Raw genomic sequence first — 20,097 nt, 5'->3', positions numbered from 1 at the left:
TGCTGCTCTGAGCTCACATGTGGGCTGAGAAAAAGGAAGCCACGTTGACACAAAAAAACTGGTGTTTTTTGTGTGTTTTTTTGACACCGGGAAAAGGCGGTCACATCGACACTTTATATCCATCAACGCAGAAACATCAGTTGGAGCGTCTGGATAAGGTATCTTAGCATGTTTAATATGTATCCGCCATGTTTCTCAGTCATTTATGGGTGTAAATCTAGCTAAAAAAAAGTTAGCTGGGAAGGGAGCTCAACGGCTAGCTAATGGCTTTATCATTTCAATAAGGATAACGCTTCATAGATTAACGCCCCCTAATAGTTGCTAATTGGTTGTGTAAGTCAGTATTTAACACTGAAAACATGTGAAATCGTGGTTTACGTGGATTTGTACACTGCAGACACAAACTCAGTGCCTTTAGCTCCGTGCACATTCAAATAAAGGCTGAGAGTATTTGTATGATATACGGCATTTAGATAGGTTTTATTTAGATGTAAAGCTCACTGTAAATCAGTAACTGCACTCATATCCTGCTGGAGTCAGCCATGGGTGCTGGAAGAGTGTCAGATGAGTCTTTGGCCATCATTTGTTGTCCGGGCCAGCTCCAGGACGTTTTCTCTCTGCTAGTCAGGCGTAAAATGTGAAAAGTCTGGTGGACTGAGATGACTCTCCCCCCTCCTCCACTGTAGGACAGAAGTGCCACATCATGAGTGTTGGATTCATTGGAGCGGGCCAGCTGGCTCATGCACTGGTGAAGGGCTTCACTGCTGCAGGTGATATGAGTCTTTTAGCTCTTTTTCTCCACTTTGTCCATCTTTCTTGTGACTCTGGGCCTCAGTAAGGACTTATTTTACAGCTGTTATTTATTTCTCTGCTTCCACCTGTCACCAGGTGTGATCGCCACCCACAGGATTACAGCGAGCTCCCCAGACACAGACCTGCCCACGGTATTGGGGCTGAGGGTGAGAAGTTTCCACATAGTTATTGTGATATCACCTGTCCTTCCCCGCCTCTTCACGTCTTAACATCTGCAGTTTTCATGACAAGTACCCCTGTCTTTTTTGCTCTTTTCCTGTAGAAAATGGGAGTGAACCTGACAACAAGTAACAAAGAGACCGTCAACAAGAGTGATGTGCTCTTTTTGGCTGTAAAGCCCCACATTATCCCCTTCGTTCTGGATGAGATTGGGCCAGACATTGAGGACCGTCATCTCATAGTGTCTTGTGCTGCAGGTGTTACCATAAGCTCCATAGAAAAGGTGAGCATTGGTCTCTTAGTTCAGTTTTTCATTTAAAGGGGCTGTACCAGCACTAATAAATAGATATAAACTAAAATATGAATAATGTTGCATTAAAATCGGTATTTACAGCATGTTCTCTATGTGGATGATTGCATGTTTGTAATTTTCCTGGGAGTAAATTTAATAGAGAGACCATGTTTTGAGTTAGGTTTGATAAAGTAGGTCTTTGTTGTACTTTGAAAGGAGGAAATGTACACACTTAAATGCTCCAAATGTGTTTTACATCTCCTGACTTGTTTCTTGCATATCACTAAGTTAAATTAAGCTGCTCTGGTGTGATTTCAAACACGTCTCATTTACTGACATCGCCTACATTTCCTATTAATTTTACAGAAGCTGCTTCAGTACCGCTCAGCTCCTAAAGTCATGAGGTGTATGACAAACACTCCAGTGGTGGTGAAAGAGGGAGCAACAGTGTATGCCACTGGGACACATGCAGAGGTAAAGAGGGATGAATCGCCTCGTGTTTATTGTCAGAAAAGATAAGATGTATGATCAGGTAGTGGGATTTCAGCTTTATTTTAACCCCATTAACATACATTTTGTCACTGTGGCATTTTTATCAAGGTGGAGGATGGGAAATTACTGGAGCAGCTGATGGCCAGCGTAGGCTTCTGCACGGAAGTGGAGGAGGACCTCATTGATGCTGTCACCGGTCTGAGTGGCAGCGGACCTGCCTACGTAAGTCACTTCGGGGGTGGTTTTGTTTCCCGGAAGGATGACTGTAAAGTCTGATGGATCCAGGTTTTGGCTATTACAGTGAGGCCTGGCACAGATGAAATAATCTGAGTAATCCTTCATCCTAAAATAGACTACATTGGAGCCTGGTGCAGAATTCATTCATTAAAGAGGACCTGTTATACTCATTTTCTATTCTAGCCCATTATGACTCTGCTAGAATAGGTTTTTGTGCGTAAAAATGTTTCTATGCCTCCAAAGAAGTTTTAGTCTTTCCCAAATAGAAAATCAACAGCAATCTGATAAACGTAACCTTTAAAAAAAAAAAAAAAAAGTTATTCTTGTTTTATTTGCTCAAGGTTAAATACATTATCTCCAGACAGCCAGTAGATTTCAGGTAACAGTGACATCTTGACTATATGTGGACATGTGATGCATATGTCGGGTGTGAGCCCCCCTAAGGACAAGCTTGAGCCAGGTAAAGGGGTTCGGTTAATTATTAATCAGTTATTCCCTTTAAACTGTGCTTTTATCTAAATCCTCAGTTCACCCACTGTCTGAAAGGAGCCGTTTTAGATCCCTCTTAGTTAAACAAAATCTGGTATTCTCATTTCCAGATCTCTATTTCTTTCTTATGGGACTCCAAGTAGTAATAGTTATGCATGATGGAAATACAAAGTTTGTTTATCAGGCCCTCTGTACAGTCTAAAAAAAAAAAACCTCTTAGCTTCTGGGCTGAACTTTTGTAATCTGTATATAATCAGTATAAAACCAACCAGACAGCATCGGCCGCTGTGCCAGACTGAAGACACAAGTGTACGATCATGTCAGTTTTTATCGCAATTTCAGTTATTTATCAGTACAGATGCTTAGAGATTTACACATTATACAGAGGGAGATGTTGCAACACTTTGAAAAGATGAGACTTCCTGGAACCAAAAACAACTTTGAAAAGAGAAAAAATGTATTTGGTTCCAGGTCTGACTTCCTCCCCTTTTTTATACCACCAATGATGTCGAGATTTTGTACTATACTACAGCGAGTACTCGCACCCTCAGCACTGGTATTTATGATACAGAGCAACATCACTGTAAACATAACACCTTTTTAAAAAGTGTGTTATTGTTTTATTTGCTCGAGCTCCACTCCAGCTCCTCTGCAACCCTGAACTGGAGAAGGAGAAGAAAATTGATAGATGGGTAATAGATCCCCTTTAAAATTTTGCAGCATCCTTCGTCTTACAGTGTGTCTTACAAGGAATTGATTTATATTTTTATCAAACCACCCTCTCCATTTTGCACTCAGAGCTACTGGGATTTATGTGGATTGATGCAGGAATGATCTGATACGCTGTATTTTTCGAAGACTGGTTGCTATTACTTCTGTTTATCTTCAGCTGTCAGGCTTCACAGCCTGGTCTGAAACTAATCATTAGCCTTTGATAAATTATTTAGTCTATAAGATGTCAAAAATAATGATGTGAAGCGTTCGATTCATGACAGGATGTTGAGAAAAGTAAGCACTTCTTCATAGATGTAAGCAGAAAATGTGTCTTTTTCTGATTAGGTTGATTCAAGAACACATTGTTTTGGCTTCGTACCTGCTAGTCACGACTGCACTGACTGTTTAGAAACCTTTGCGTGTTCACTGTTTTTCAGTGACTGGTAATATTGTGCACATGGTCTCAAGCTTGAGGTCTAGATAAAGGAAAAAACATTGGCAGGTGTGTATGTATATATCCTGTCCATATAAAGGACCTTTCGTGTTTGTGCTGTTGTGGTATTTTTGGGCAGTTTTGTCATATCCTGTCCTTGGTAATTACCTGTAGTGCCACGAGTGTGTTTCCAAATTTCAGTCCTCTTTGCTTTCGAAAATGTCACATCAAATTTCGTGTGTAGCAGGCCGATGTAAGCACTGGTGGAGGAAATCAAGAGTAAATGTGTCTTTGGCTGATGTCTGCATAGAATCTGAGCTTTAGCAGAGATCTTGTAAGAAAGCGGACTTGAAAAATCCTGACTTGATATCTTTTCAGATTTTCTTTTTCTTCTTGAACGATGGTGTTGGTGTTAGAAGTAAAATGTTCATGGGGAAAGAGGTGTTTAAAAACTTTTGTAGATGTTTTGTATTAGATTTGAGTGTTGATTCTTTACAAGCAGTTTAATTCCAGTGATAAACAGAACATAAAAGCTTTAAAGTTACTTCCAAAATGAGTCACTAGGGGCGTTTAAAAAGGCATGCCTTTGGCACGACTTGCTTGTAGTGGGACTCTGGCTTTGGGCAGGTATTTCTAAATACATTTGAAGGGCTCTGAGGACGGTGCAGCACCGTCCAAAGACATACAGGTTGATTGATTAATCCAAATTGCCCATAGGTATGAATGCGGGAGTGAATGTGAGTGCGAATGGTTGTCTGTCTATGTGAGTTAGCCCTGCGACAGACTGGCGACCTGTCCAGGGTGTACCCTGCCTCTCGCCCTGTGACAGCTGGGATAGGCTCCAGCGACCCCCATGACCCTGAAAAGGATAAGCGGAAGCGAATGGATGGACGGGCTCTGAGGATTATTTTCTTTTTTCTGTGCTGGCTGTTCAACAGCATATTGTAAAAACTAGTTCTGGGAGAGCATTTACTTTCCTGCCTCACACTAGACATATTTAGTGGAATGTAAAGAATAAAGGAGAAGCATAAGAAAACTAATCAGTAGCTTAAATTGATCTCTACCCTCACTTGTAGTTTGTTGTCCGTCATTGTTTCCTTCACGATCCAAGAAGTCAAGGCAGATGGTTGTGTCTCCCTGTTATTCATTCTGCTGTTAAAAGGGAGTTCTTCCTCCCTACTGTCGCCAAGTACAACTCACAGTCGATCTTCTTACCTTATATTATAATGCACCTTGAGATCACTGTTATGAACGGATGCTGCAGGAATAAAACTGAATTGAACTGTGAGGAAAAAATAACATTGTGCAGTGCAACTATTGCCTCATGTCTTCTATTGTTGTGGTGCTGCTGGCCAGTTTAGACCTAGTTGGATACATTTCTGCCTCCCAAAAAGATTTTCCCATGGCACTGGATGATTTGCAGATGAAGCTTGCAGACTGTGTCCACCAGGATTTTATTCCGTCCTCAACTTTTTCTGCGTACCGTAATGTAACATTGTATTTCTCAAATCTGTTGAAATGTGGGGTGGCTCTCAAAATAAGCCAAGGGAGGAATGGCTCTGGTCTGAAACGGGCCAGGTGATGTTGAATTTTTGTGATGGGTTTAGATGCTTTAAAGACATGTTGATGACTTTCTTGTTGCTTAAAATAATAGAAAATGTTGTGTTTATACAGGCGTTCACAGCCCTGGATGCTCTCGCAGACGGAGGAGTGAAGATGGGACTGCCGAGGAGGCTCGCTGTCAGACTTGGAGCTCAGGCCCTGTTGGTCAGTAGTGCTAAATCTGTGTGTCACATTCAGGTCTCTTCTGTTGCACTTATTCTAAATATTAAGTTTCCTTGATCTGCTACGCTGCATGTTTGGAGGCAACAAAATTATTAAGCTTGAGTTGCTGTTTTAAGTGCATCCAGCAATTTTGCCGTCTGATAACTGCTGACTTTTGTTCAACGAAAAAATAATGAAACCCAAGAAAAATAAACACCTGCGGGGCACTCGGGCTTGCCAAAAGAGGAGGAAAAGAAGAAGAAAAGGATAAATTTTGATCCTGCAGCTCTTTTTCTGCAGGGTCTGCACAAATTTTAAATTGCTCTTTTTAACATTAAACTTAAATGTAGTTTGATTCTGTTTATACGGCGCTGTTGGGATGTGATTAGGCTTTGGCAGTTTATCAGAGACATTACTGGAAATTACTCATTTCAGTTTTTGTTATCATGGCAGTTGCTTCAGGCTTCGTGTGTGTGTGCGCTTACAAGTTAGATGTTATTATGAATTGTTTTCTACACATTACTTGAATGGGCTGCACAGATACATCTGGGGACTCATTTGGCCTTTTTTTAAAAAAATAAAATAAAATAAAAATGTATCTTTTTTAGCCCTTTAGTTGAACAATAGCATCCACAGTTGATTTACTCGAGGATAACTCCTTAGTCTTTTATTGAATGGGCTAACCCATCCAATCTCATGGTTTTGTTTTGGGGTTTTTTGGTGGGGGGGGATCTTTTCACCGCTGACTCGCTGGCGGGGGGCTATTGTGTCGATATCATGTAGCTGCTTCTTCACCCCATGTTTGGATGGGCTCCATCTCCTTTGTTTTATATTGCAGCTGGCAATGAGCTCATTTGAGCTCCTAACCAGAGCTTGGTTCTTGTGCTGTTACCCTGAGCTTTGTAAGGCTGCACAGCAGAACAAGGACTGCTGTTGACGTATGCAGCACCAAGCCGATTGCATTCCAAGTTATGTATTTTTGGGGGGTGAGTTGTTGTTGTTTTTTTGTTTTTGTTTTTTTTTGTTTGTTTGTTTTTGTAGCCGTTATTGTACAGAAAGTAGGGACAGAGCCGGGAGGAATGACATGCAGGGAAGAATCAAATCCCGAGCCCCTGCAGCATTTCAGCGTACGGTTCGCTCACTCAACCACGAGAGTTAAAACGACACAGAGTTTGTGTTGAGCTGAAGAATTAGAGACAGTTCTTGGATTGATGGGTAATGGATATTGCTCTTTTTTTTCCTTTTTTCTTTTTTTTTTTTTTTTTTTAAGTGGTGTTAATTTGTTTCTTACTCAGTAAATTAAGAGAAATGGTAACCAACCAATCATCCAAGGTGTCATTCAAATATTCGCTGTACACCAGCATGGTGCCGGAAACCTATTTGGCTGGGGCCATCAAATCTGATTCTGCATTGCATACGTGCTCCATTTACAACAGAAGTGACACAGGATAAAACAGATCAGCAGAATTTGCAAACAATAAGTGAGAGAAGACGCTGAGAAGCAGGAGGTTAAAGCTTCACAACCCCTAGTGGCATACAGAGCAACTTTATTATTTGAGCTACGCCTCAGACTTTATTCTCTTGTCCATGCTCTATAGAAATGGATGCCAACACCTGCACTGTTTCTGCAATACCTCCTTTATTTTTACATATTTCTCATGTTCACTTTCAGGGAGCAGCAAAGATGCTGCTTGAGTCGGAGCAACACCCCGGCCAGCTGAAGGACAATGTGTGCTCACCAGGGGGCGCCACCATCCACGCCCTGCACTTTCTGGAGAGCGGTGGCTTCCGTAGCCTCCTTATCAATGCAGTGGAGGCTTCTTGCATCAGGACACGGTGAGAAAATCAGAAAGTCGTTAAAAAAATGTAAAAATTGCAACTGTATATTTCTCAATTGACCCATTTTCCCATTCACTCCACGTTTAGTCCTGACTCAGTTTTGTGACATTTTAAATTGTGTGTCTGTCTTTATCCTTTAGTTATAGTTATCATGGCACACACAGACAACCTTTCATTTTTAGTGTACTCGTGACATTAGTATTTCTCTTGTCCTCGCAGGGAGCTGCAGTACCTGGCAGACCAGGAGCGCATCTCTCCAGCAGCGATTAAGAAAACCACATTGGACAAAGTGCTGCAGCAGCCTGGAGTCACAGTCGGTGGAGTGGCTAATGGGAACAGCAAATCAGGGCTGAGCTTATTCAATAATCGCGGCTCTGGGCTCAAGAAGAAGAACTGAGTACACAGAGTGGCAGACACACACACACACACAAAGACACACAAACATGTTACAAGTTTAAGTGTGCCGGCACGTGCACATGTGGACCTTCATGCTGTACATCTATTCAGCCATAGAATTTCAAAGACAGACTCAGGACTGCTCCGAAATCGAATCCAAATGACTTTGCAAAATTATTTATTGATACTTGATTGACGTGCGGACAGCGGACCTCTTGATGACATCGCCACATTACACACAAGCACAGATGTGCTTGTGCACGCTGCTCACAGTTATCGCCTTATGTTGTGATGTGGGATTGCTGTATGCATACACTCACTGAAGAGCGAAAGTGCATTAACAATCTGTCTGTCTGTGCTTTAGCTCTACGGTCTCTGGGGCTGTTAAACGGTAATGACCCAGTGGGCCATCATGAGGTCCTGGTGCACGCCAGGCAGCAGATGGTTGCAACATCAAGCTGTTAATGTACGTCTTAAATGTGTGTCTTTAAAAAAGAAATGAAACCATGTAAATCATCATGTACCAAATAATTATCATTTCTCTTTGTCTGACAGTGTTATGAAGACTGAATGCAGATGGAACAAAAATGTTAACTTTTTTCTTTGTTGTCTGTCACATATAAACACTTAAGGACGTTCAAAGATCATTTCAAACTGTTATACCTCTGACTTCAGCATTGCTGTGCTTTATAAAACCCAAAGGCACTAATTAATGTATTTTTCTTTTTTTTTATGGAGAACAATGTGATATTCCTATATGGACGGGCAACAAGAAAGCTTAAATCATCTACACAGTGCATCACAGATCATATGGATTATATGACGGTCCTGTTTACTTCTGTATTGCTCTCTGAATTTTTACCCCCATAATGTTACATATAATGTCTATTTTACCTGGTGCATCAGCCACTGAATTGGTATGCAAGTCAAAAAGTTGATATTAAAGAAACAGAATCTGTTTTCTTTGTTCATCCTCTTTTCTTTTCTCTTTTTTTTCCTTCCCTGTTTCCCGAACGCCATTATGCATGTTTCATGTTTATAGTTTACGCTTATGTCCATTAGCTGGTAATTAATGTGCACCCTGGCCTCCAGATGGCGTCCTCTGATCAATGTGACCCATTTAAGCGCGCCTGTAAAGATCAAATTACCGTCTTCACGCTGCTGCCTGTTAATAGAGGCTTAAAAATCAACCTTAATATAGCATCAAATATAACTAAACCACCTCCCTTATTGGAAAAGAGCATTAGCTGTAGTGCTACAATTACATGTTTTATACAATCTCCATTCTAAACTCTCCCCGTGTCGCGTATCATGTCCTCTCGTAGGTCACCGCCTTCTGAATTCTTTCCCAATCAGATCTCTGTGGTAAATTTAGACCTTGTGTGTGCTTTAAATAATGAGAGGTAGACCGGTGTTTCCTTGCTGGCCTCGAGATGCATTGTGATTGGTTGTTTGAAGAGGAAACGCACTCCAATTTTAGACACCTTCTGTTAGCAAGACTTATGACCAAGGGGTGGGGACGTGGTTTTTCTCTCCAGATTCAGTCCTCGTGTGTCCTTAGTCCTCGACGAGATCAGAGACATGAGTGGGGTGGAGCAGGTGATGGTAGGCTACTAAAAGTACCACTTAAATCTTCGGAGGACCAAAATAGAAAAATAAATTCTCAGTGAGAAATAGTTTAAGGATTAAATGTACCAGATATACACAAAGCTATAAACTTAGACATGAGTTTATTCAAAAATGTTGAATAAATTATTATTTTCGAAATATTTTTTTTAATGAATCTCAACATTCTAAAAGACTATTACTGATTTATGAATGTGTAAATGTTTAGTGTTTATTGATGTGGAGCTTGTTAGATTGATCAGTTCAGTGGTTCCCAGCGAAGCGTCTAACCAGAAAGCGGTTAGCTCTAGGAGGTCATGAGATATTCTGTAACAGTTTATCACCCAAAAATCTGCATCACTTGTCAGATTTCCCTGTATTCAGAGAGTGGCGCAAGCCCTAAACTGAATTCACTTTTCGTGCGCGTTATTAGTGTATTACTCATTTTTTCTGCCTGTGTGTGTATTTTGTGAAGTTCTAATTTACACTGCTGTTAGTAACCGGGTTGGTTATTAGGCTACGTTCACACTGCAGGCGAAAGCGCATCAAATCCGATTTTTTTGACCCTATGCGACCCATATCCGATCATGCTATGACAGTGTGAACGGCGCAAATCCGATATTTTCAAATCCGATCTGGGTCACTTTCGTATGTGGTACTGAATCCGATACATATCCGATGTTTTAGAAAGCGACTGCTGTTTGAACGGTCATGTCGCATTAAATCCGCCTTTTACGTCACCGACACAAGACTGAAGCCAATTATCAGCGCCCGAGAAGACATCGCGAACGCTTCCTGGCCATCCAGTGTAGATGTCAGTGAAACTGTTGGGAAGACAACGTAAACATTTTATTTGTACTGTATAATCTGCAGATTCTGACAGAAATCTGCAGCTATCCTTTGAAGCACCGCTCCTCTCTTAAACAGCAATAAGGATCATTATTAGGTTATTTACATTATTATGTAAATAACAAAATAACTTAAAGCAAAAATTGGGAAACGTAAAGTCCGAAGTCTTTATATTAACGGCCATCAGTCAAACTGTTTGTTCTTGGTCTAAACAGAGCGCGTTGTGTGTGACATCTTCTTTTGCGCATGCGGGCCGCTTTGAGCGTTCACACTAGAGCGCGTTTGCTGTCGCATTTTATTTGTAGTGTGAACGAGGAGACAAAAAAATCGGATTTGATCAAAAAATCGGAATTGAGCATTAAGACCTGCAGTGTGAACGTAGCCTTAGTTAAATGAATTGACCTGTGTTCAGAAATTGGATCACTCTTAGGCTACGTTCACACTGCAGGTCTTAATGCTCAATTCCGATTTTTTGATCAAATCCGATTTTTTTGTCTCCTCGTTCACACTACAAATAAAATGCGACAGCAAACGCGCTCTAGTGTGAACGCTCAAAGCGGCCCGCATGCGCAAAAGAAGATGTCACACACAACGCGCTCTGTTTAGACCAAGAACAAACAGTTTGACTGATGGCCGTTAATATAAAGACTTCGGACTTTACGTTTCCCAATTTTTGCTTTAAGTTATTTTGTTATTTACATAATAATGTAAATAACCTAATAATGATCCTTATTGCTGTTTAAGAGAGGAGCGGTGCTTCAAAGGATAGCTGCAGATTTCTGTCAGAATCTGCAGATTATACAGTACAAATAAAATGTTTACGTTGTCTTCCCAACAGTTTCACTGACATCTACACTGGATGGCTAGGAAGCGTTCGCGATGTCTTCTCGGGCGCTGATAATTGGCTTCAGTCTTGTGTCGGTGACGTAAAAGGCGGATTTAATGCGACTTGACCGTTCAAACAGCAGTCGCTTTCTAAAACATCGGATATGTATCGGATTCAGTACCACATACGAAAGTGACCCAGATCGGATTTGAAAATATCGGATTTGCGCCGTTCACACTGTCATAGCATGATCGGATATGGGTCGCATAGGGTCAAAAAAATCGGATTTGATGCGCTTTCGCCTGCAGTGTGAACGTAGCCTTAGACGATCCTCCCAAATAACCTCAAACTCCCATTTGTGCTTTTTCTAGTGATTCCCCCCCCATACAACCAAAAATGAAGCCCAGTTAATACTCATAGAACTGGAGTTACGTCCAGTGACTATTTTTCAAGCAGAATTTCTTTACAAAATATTTGTTTTTGATGGATGATGCTCCCATACAGACAATTTTAACCAATAAATAAATTCTACACTCATCAGTTATTTTATCAGGTTATTCAGCTGTTCACCTTCTTGTTAACACAAATATCCAATCAGCCAATCACATGGCAGCATCTCAATGTATTTAGTTATGTAGACATGGTCAAGATGAACTGGTGAAATTCACATCGGGGCCATGTGGGTATTAGATGCCTCAGTTTTGTGTTGTGTTTTGTCCTGCAGGAGCTAACTGGAGGGTAAAAAGCCTCATAAGTTCTACACTGCACTCTCAGAAATAGGGGTACCAAAGTGTACCAAAAAGGGTACAAATGCTTGTCGCTGGGGGTGTTCCTTTTTGAAGGACATTTCTGTACCCTTTAGGCTTGGTACATTTTTGTACCTTATGAAATTGTACCATCTGAAGTACAATCATGTACTTTCCTAAGACATAAATGTACCTTGAAACTATAGTACAGAAATGTTCCCTTGAAAAGGGTACAATAGGGTACCTATGAGGGTACCCCCCCAGCGACAACCTATTTCGTACCTAAAGAGACAAAAATGTACCCCCAATAGTCCAAAATATTTGGTTATTTAACCATTTATTTTCGATAATACAATCACATCAAAGCATTTAAACAACCACAGAAATACATCCTTGATTACATTCGTATATTGCCATAGGACATGTCAAGAAAAATACATTCATTTAAAAAAAAAAAAAAAAAAGTAAACAATCACATAAAGACATTAAACACCTGAACACAATGGAAAATGTGCTTGCAATCACGTCACACAGAATACCTCAAGGACACAAACAGCCTATCATCAACTAAATACGTGTCTAGAGCTTGAAAGTCTAATTCATTTCCTGGATTGAACAGGATCCAGTCATTGTCAACTGCCACTTGGTAAGCATGGAAATGACATTCATAAGTGCAAGGAAGTAACAGTTTCCCACACAATACCCAACAAGTATCAACATTCAAAATATACTTGATTTTAAGGAATATAGGTATGGCTTTAGTGTGTACATGGCCAACTACAAAAACATCCTCAAGTTCATATTTGACACTGCTGACAGATATAGCAGACACACACTGAAGCACTTTATCCTGAAAATGCACATCTGTAACACTTTTGTTCATTTCCAGAGCATTCTGTAAGTCACCTGGCAGAGATGAAAATGGCACACTGACACTTGTGCTGAGTGAATGTTCAAAGTCAACAAGCAACTTATCTTAAGAAAACTCCCAGCACTGTTTCATTTGATGACGATTGTTAAGAGTTGCAGTGATGTTTACAAAGTTTTTGCATTTACTCGCTAGATTTTTGAAATATTGATGCTTGCTTTCATATCCCATACACCACAAAGGGCGAAGAGGACCATGCATCAAAATCAGCCTTGGGTAGTGAATAAGGTAGTGACACTTGGGTGGGGGCATATTTAATAGAGTTGGTTAAGTACCCTGGTGACACTTACTGGCAGGGGTTTGTCTCCCTGGTCTCCTATGTTGACAATGCAGTTCTGAAGAAAGACAAGTGTTTTCTTGAAGTATGCAGGGTAGGTCATGTTGAACACGAAGAAGGTGGAGAATGCTGAGATGTAGGCCTCATCCAGCGAGCGGCACGAGCAAACATCCACTCCTTCAACTGTTACAACACAGCGACACTGTCTTAAGAGGGCAGTTGTCCAACTCTTATCCTTCATTCGAATGGTTGGGTATGGACTCGTGGGAGTATTCTGCAGAAGAGGAAGAAAAACATTAGTATACAGTATGTTTAAGCAATATGTGCCAAGTGGATTTTCAACAGATTCCTCAAATTACCTTCTTTATTTGCTGCAAAACAAAACTGTCTATTCTGATAACCTGTAAACATGGCCCCTACTCCAAACAAAAAGCCAATGACTGTTGTGGTAGTGTTTGATAAGCTGCTAAAGTTTGACATAATATTCAAGGGCAAAAGCAATCACCCCTGACAGTGACAGTACCTGTGAAGAAGAATTTTCCTAAGGGGACAATAAAGGTCTATCTATCTATATAAACACCAGACAAAACCCAAGAGCACAGCAGCACTGTGGATTAACAGCAGTGTTTCCCCTACATTAGCTTAGCTGTGATGCTGAACCGCAGCTGAATTCAGCTCCATGCCAACAAAACACCGAGAATGAAACTTGTGGCCAAAGGCTATGCATCATGCATTTACCTCTCCAAGGATGATGAAATCTTCTATCTTCTCCTTGAAGATGGATGGCAAGAGAAGTGCCCCCTTGAAGTCAATTCCTAGGTCATACAGATGCAAATGCACTTCATTAGATTTTGATAGCATGCAAATTCCCATTAACATGCTCTTCACATGACACTATGGTACATCAATTATCTTTGGAAGAGAGAGCAAATGAATTGTCACAAAATTTACTATTTGTATGAGGTCAAATTAGCACCTGTAATGTCTTCAGCCAGTGCATTCTCTCTTGCCTCCATGTAGACCTTCTTCAGTGGCAAATCCTTGGTCATTTGAAGAACAGCAGTGAAGTTTTTGCTAAAGCGGCGACAGATGTTGTCTTGGCAGGGATGCATTAAATCAACCTCATCACACAACTGGAAATGAAAAGAGCAGAATAGACAAAAGAATGACATTTTACATTGAGGATTTAAACTTTTGACATGTTTAAAGACACAGACTGGAGATAAATGTAAAGTGCTTTAACCCTTGAACAAAAAATTCTAAAGCTAATAAACAGATTGATTAATCAGTTAGTACAGAAAATAATAATAATCAGATTTAGAGACAAAAAAAATCATTAGCTGTTTCCCCAATCATCTTAACAATTCTTGGGTTGCAGACAGTGTCCCTGCACAGAGCTTACAGCTCTCATATTCGAAAATCCCAAATCCCACTAAGTAGGTGAAATGGTACAAATGTGTACCTTCCATTGTTTAAAATCCCTTTGAGCGGGAAACAAGTTAGATGCGATAAATTTTGCTTAGAAAACATTTTTGTTAATACCTATATTTACATACTAGCATGTTTTGAGAAATTATTGATTTTTTTACATTGTTGTACACGGTTACTGACTATTTATTGATAAAACACTGGAATACGGCGGGCAGACAGACGTTGAACATTCCACCAACAGTCTAAATAGTCCACATTTGTACCTTTCTTTGTTTAAAACTTAGCTAACTGCTAGCATTCACCCATGTTAAAGCTAGCTCTTCGGACTTTTGCTAACTCTACTGTAAAATTACACGTTGTAATTTTTATAAAAACACAAAATCACACCCGACTTACCTCTAAACCTTTGCGCCTCGTCGTCTGACACATCAACGCCTTCTTCCATCAACTTTTTAAGGAGCTCCTCCATCGATAACCCCCTGAGAGTCATTTTCTGTGTCAACGCTAGTCAGCGCGGAGGCGGAGCACTCATCGCTGCTGGCTTTTCAGCCTTTGGGATTAATGCGCGTTGCGAACTTGATACATGGAAATACAACATTGTGGTATTAATGCGCAGTTGTTTAGAAACAGTTATGCTGTCTTGGCGAACTATATTTGTAACTTACAAAATGTAGTCACCGTAACATAAAAATCTGCTTGACATTTTAACTTCCAAAGAACCTCGGTTTAACTTGATGTTGCAAATTCCATAAAAACCTCACAATTAATGAACAATTCTAGGATGTAGTTAAAGCAAAAAAGTAAAGTCCAAACATAACAGTAAAATGATTTCACGTTTTTGAAAGATTTAAAACATTAAAAAATTATAACTGGAACTTAATAAAATGGAAATGGACCAGTTTTTTTTAACATCATTTGGTTGTGCCTGCATGTCATTGTGTGTTTTTTTTTTAAATATAATTTAACATAACTTACACAAAGGTAGGTTACAGATATTCTTTGCATCATAGGATAATTTACGTACAGAGGAGAGGACCAACAGATTTGATTATAACATGTAGCTTTTATGAGCACACTCACATCTCATATGAATTTTACAATTAACCAGGCCCATCCAGATTTTCCCATGCTGACCCATTACCACGTTCTGCCACTGTCACTGCAGTACAGGTCAAAATGGTACAGATTTGTACTTTATTTCAAATTGTACCTTTAAAGGGGCATTTCTGGACTTTTAAAGACCAGTATTGTACTTTTAAGGGAACATTTTAAAAAAATGTACCTATAGGTACAAAAATGTTCTTCTCTCGTACCTCTATTTCTGAGAGTGTGGCCCAGTGAGCTCTGTTTTAAAAGATTACTCCTTCCTGCAGACTCTTACCACCGGCTGCTTTTTAGTTTCTTTCTTCTGTTTTTTGCAGACACTGCTACTCATCCATACATTCTTTGCATCACTGTCTTGCTCATAAATGCAAGTTCTTATAAGTCTAATAAGTTTTTAAGTAAATGAATTCCCATGTTTTTAAGTCTCGTCTCCCATTCCTTGTCACAGTCTGTAAGGTCCACTGTGACATGAGTCAAGCATGCATAAATATAACAGTGAGTGACCAAAATAAATTAACTCTTTGGCTTACAGAGATTTTCCACAAAGAAAAAAAAATGAACAGGACATTATTTTCTTTGCCACCCAAATGTAAGTAATGGTTTCAGGCTGGAAACCCCTAGAAAAATGTTCTTGCATGTGCTAATTTGCCCTGCTTAGTAAATCTGGCCCTAAATATCGAGTTTTGAATTAGCTGATAGAAAAGGGCAGAAGTTCAGGTGCATTTGGGGAAATTAAGAGACAGTAGCTACTGCAGACTTCAGGTCTGTAAAGTACTTTTCCGATTTTTGGGCCCATCACTGCGCTCCAGGCTGCTACATTTTGGATTAACAAATGGCACTTTGTGTTGGAATGAGATAGGCCTGTGGGTGTATTCAGCCAATACACAGGTGCATAATGGCGAAGCAAAATGATGGAAGAAGGGTGATGGTTTGTGAAGAGCCATGTCCTCATTATAATTGAACAATTTATAGCTGTTGTAGGATTAGTTTATTTTCCTTAAACTAATACACACACCAGTGTCCCTTGATTAAATTGCGTCCCTCATGCTCTCAGCGGACTCTGGCTGTTTATTTGTGCGTGCAATGGTTTTTCTCTGCCGCTGAAGTGTCTTGGTAATCCCTCTTTTATTCCGTAAGGTTATTCTCCGCTTGCTCCCGCCGCTGTCCGTTAAGATTAGCCATTCCTGAAGAGACTTCCATTTGCTTCTCATTATTAGACTTCTGTTACCTTTCGTTGGTCGGGCGGCTTTCGGCGGCTCTCTTCCACCCAAGGTGAAGAGGATGTGCTCTGTGTCAATCATCTTGACACTGGCTGAGGGTCTAAGATGGCAGTTCAGTAGTAGTTAATCCTGAGTGGAAAGTTTGTGCATAGTGTGTGTGTATGCGTGTGTGCGCTCTCGCTCAGCATGGGATTTCTGTCCACAGGTAGGCCAGATGCTACCTGTCATCCCCATTCAATCAGTGTAATCACTGACCTTTGCAGTAACACGGTTGTTTGCATATTGTGTCAAGGCCAGGAGGAGTGCCAGAAACCAAGAGGAGTGGATAGATGGAACAAACATTCATTTAATCCTCTCCAAAATGATAAACTCACACAGACAAGCGAGTAAATAGGTGTTTGTTTTTCAAGTTCCTCTGTTTTTGCTTTCTGTGCACTCAAGTGTGGTGTCAGCAATCTGTGTGTGCAAGTGTGTGTGTGTTTGTGTGTGATCTGAGAGCTGATACAGTATCAGCTTTGTGCAGCTGTATGGTGAAACGGCCCCAGAAAGAGGAAACACTGGCGGTTATCACACAGCCAGTGAATCTGCAGTATGGGCTTCCCTCTATTGCCAACTTGCAAAGTACAGAGCGAAAGGATTCCTGGAAACGCTGACCTTTATTTACCTGATACTTATCAAGGAATCAGACAGGTGCACAGGTGTGTACATGATGTACCAAAAGCATTGATCAACCAGCTTTTTAGCACCCTCTCTACGGTTTTAGCAGTATTATATAGAAGTACACTTATTTGTTTTTCATGTGTGTTGTTCTCATTAATAGCTTTCATATAGAACAAGAAGGGTAAAAACAGATAAAAATGAAAATAATCAAAATTACTTCCAATTTTACTCTCACCCTGTGGCTTGCAGGGTTGTTGTTTTTTTCATCTTTCCTCTCTTCAGAAGCTGAAAAAAAGCCCACTCCAATCCATTTTCTTCTGCTTATAAAATTCAGGGTTGTTGGAGGTTCTGGAGCGTACCCCAGTGATCACGGGGCAGGAGGCAGGGTACACCCTGGACAGTTCGTCAGTCTGCTGCAGGGCTGGCACAGAGAGACAGACAACCATGCGCACTCATATTCACACCTACGGTCAATTAACCTAACATGCGTGTTTTTTGAACTGTTGGAGGTTTTTTGTGCTCCCACTGTCAAGACTCTCATTCTCAATAATACATTTCAAAATCACATATTGTGAAAGCATAGGGTTAGCAGTTAGAGGTAGGTTGCTTCTTACAACTACTTAGTCATGGTTAAATGCATGAGTTAGTATAATCAGTTACTTTCCACCACTAGCTTTGTGGTTCAGGCGTTCCGTTTTTGTGTGGCTCCAAAACCAGTGGAGGAGCAAGTAGGTAAAGCTTTTAATTAAATTAAAAAATAATGAATTTTCATTATGCAGACTAGCTTATTTCACACAAAATATACATATAATAATGCTGGATTTGGATTAGCATAATTTTAATATTTTTTACTAAGAGTGGGGCTGCTTCGACATATAATGAGCATTAACACTGTGTTTTTCCTTGATATCCTATACAAGGGCTCACATTTTCGTCAGCAGTCTTGGCATGGGTAGCTCTTAAATCAAATTCTACACTGACCTCATGTATACATTAGTCATTTTCATAACAACTCACCCCCCACCCCCCATTATTATGTTCACTTTCAGCAGCCTGGTAAAGATTTACTCCTCAAAGGCCTGTGCACGGCCAAGTGGAAATAATCGGTCAATGAATATGTAATACCAGCTATCCCCTATAAACTGAGTGGCATTATCTGGAAATAGGCTGCTAATATTGGCAGAGTGCTTCCTTGTCTTGCATGTGAAGTCGTTAATTCCTCAGAAATGCTAATGGATATTGATATACTAATGTACATCAGCCCTTAATTTTGTTTGTACTGTAAGCGAGGATTGGTAGCTCATGGCTGTTTTATGTGTTACAAAACAGGGAAGGAAGTGTTGCATGACTCTGACTACTGGCCAGACAGGTGCTCTTCTGCGGAGCAGAAAAGAGACAAAATCTCATGTGAGAGAGGCTAATATTTTAAACAGTGCAATTTATTATGACTTGGTTGATGGAAAAGGTGAGCCAGCGTGTCCAAGATTGCACTAAAGTAAGCATTAATGAAATCTTGAATTGTCAAAAAATAAATCCTCATTGAGTATAAGTTACACTCAATAAGAAATAATGTTTATATTACAAAAGTTTTGTTTTTCCAGTTTCATGGCTTTGCATGTCGTGGCCTTTTAAAGGTGACATGGCAGCAAACCATTAAAAAAAGCAACAAAAAACTGCAAATCACTACAGTTAGAACTGGATATTAAACACATTTTAAAAATACTTTGCTCTTCTAGCCCAATATGTGTAGCACTGCAGTCAGTTTCTCTAGAAATTAACAAGCTAAGTCATTAATAATAATGCTGTGTCACATTGACACATCCTTTTTTTTTTTAAGAAGAAGAAGAAAAAAGAAAGAAGAACAAGTAAATGATTGTGATATGTCCCCATGAGGACTCATCACAACCTGTTTGAACTACTGCCTTAGAGCAAGCATTGCTTGCAAGACCATCAAGTTAGGGACAAAGAGACTCATTAAGAGGCATCATCATCACCATCACCATCATTTTGTCAAATACTATCGTCATGTGCAATATTAATTTGCTAATACAAGGCATAAATTTGAGAATTTTACATTGCGTGGTTCTCTGATACACACTCACTGGTTATTTGGTCAGGTCATTTGGTCATTTAGGCATGCAGTTGTGGTCAAAACAAACTCCTAAAGTTCAAACTAAGCGTCAGAATGGAGCAGATAGGTGGTTTAGAAAGGCAGTGAGTTCACTGTACTCAAATGACCTCTGCGGTCACCAGATCTCAATCCAATAAAGTGCCTCTGGGATGTGGTGGAATGGGAGATTCACATCATGGATGTGAATGCAGCTAACAAATCTGCAGCAGCTGTGTGATGCTACCATGCTATCGTGGACCAAAATCCCAGAGCAATTTTTCCAGCATCTTGCTGAATTTGTGACATGAGGAATTAAGGCGAAGGTATTACAAGCTGGTACAGGGTGTAATTTATTAAATGGCTGGTGAATGTGTAGCTATAAGCATGTTAATTACCCCCTTTCTTCTTTATCTTCTTTAGCACCTTACAGAATAGTGAACTAATTTGAGTGTATTTGGTACATTTTGTTACACATTCGTGCGTTTTCAAACTGGGGAAAAAAATAGAGAACCTCTTCTAAAAAGTGGCTGTATTTTGTAATTTTCTCTTTTGTATTTCTCTCTTGCCCAGGGATGTCAAAACCACATACAACACACTTTGATCTTATGTGGACCGGACCAGTGAAACTCAACCTTTCTCTCAGTATACAGAAATTTAAGTACAAATTTAATCAATTAGATATCTCAATATAAGAAAATGAAGCAGAATTTAAA

The 20,097-nt window shown here is 40.0% G+C and overlaps 1 protein-coding gene across 1 annotated transcript; it reads left to right on the top strand.

The window, feature by feature from the left end:
* On the top strand, window positions 1-8,588 carry pycr1b (pyrroline-5-carboxylate reductase 1b). The gene is made up of 9 exons (XM_085410522.1): window positions 1-158; window positions 687-770; window positions 889-959; window positions 1,076-1,255; window positions 1,631-1,738; window positions 1,865-1,978; window positions 5,304-5,396; window positions 7,066-7,229; window positions 7,452-8,588. The coding sequence occupies exons 2-9, from the start codon at window positions 704-706 to the stop codon at window positions 7,627-7,629; spliced, it is 975 nt and encodes a 324-aa protein (XP_085266648.1). The 5' UTR covers window positions 1-158; window positions 687-703; the 3' UTR covers window positions 7,630-8,588.
* The last annotated feature ends 11,509 nt before the right edge of the window (window positions 8,589-20,097 follow it).

This window comes from Rhamphochromis longiceps, linkage group LG6 (assembly GCF_057381845.1).
Source record: "Rhamphochromis longiceps isolate RC_006_pf linkage group LG6, R_longiceps_female_GT1.1, whole genome shotgun sequence".
NCBI classification, from domain to species: domain Eukaryota; kingdom Metazoa; phylum Chordata; class Actinopteri; order Cichliformes; family Cichlidae; genus Rhamphochromis; species Rhamphochromis longiceps.
Note: the sequence above shows the minus strand (reverse complement) of the source record. Positions and strands in the feature narration are given on the sequence as shown.

What these genes read in the sequence shown, in the direction of transcription:
- pycr1b (XM_085410522.1), top strand. Translation starts at nt 704, where the DNA reads ATGAGTGTTGGATTCATTGGAGCGGGCCAGCTGGCTCATGCACTGGTG. An exon ending in GAAGGGCTTCACTGCTGCAG is followed by an intron (nt 771 to 888) that starts GTGATATGAGTC and finishes ACCTGTCACCAG; the next exon opens with GTGTGATCGCCACCCACAGG. An exon ending in CCACGGTATTGGGGCTGAGG is followed by an intron (nt 960 to 1,075) that starts GTGAGAAGTTTC and finishes CTTTTCCTGTAG; the next exon opens with AAAATGGGAGTGAACCTGAC.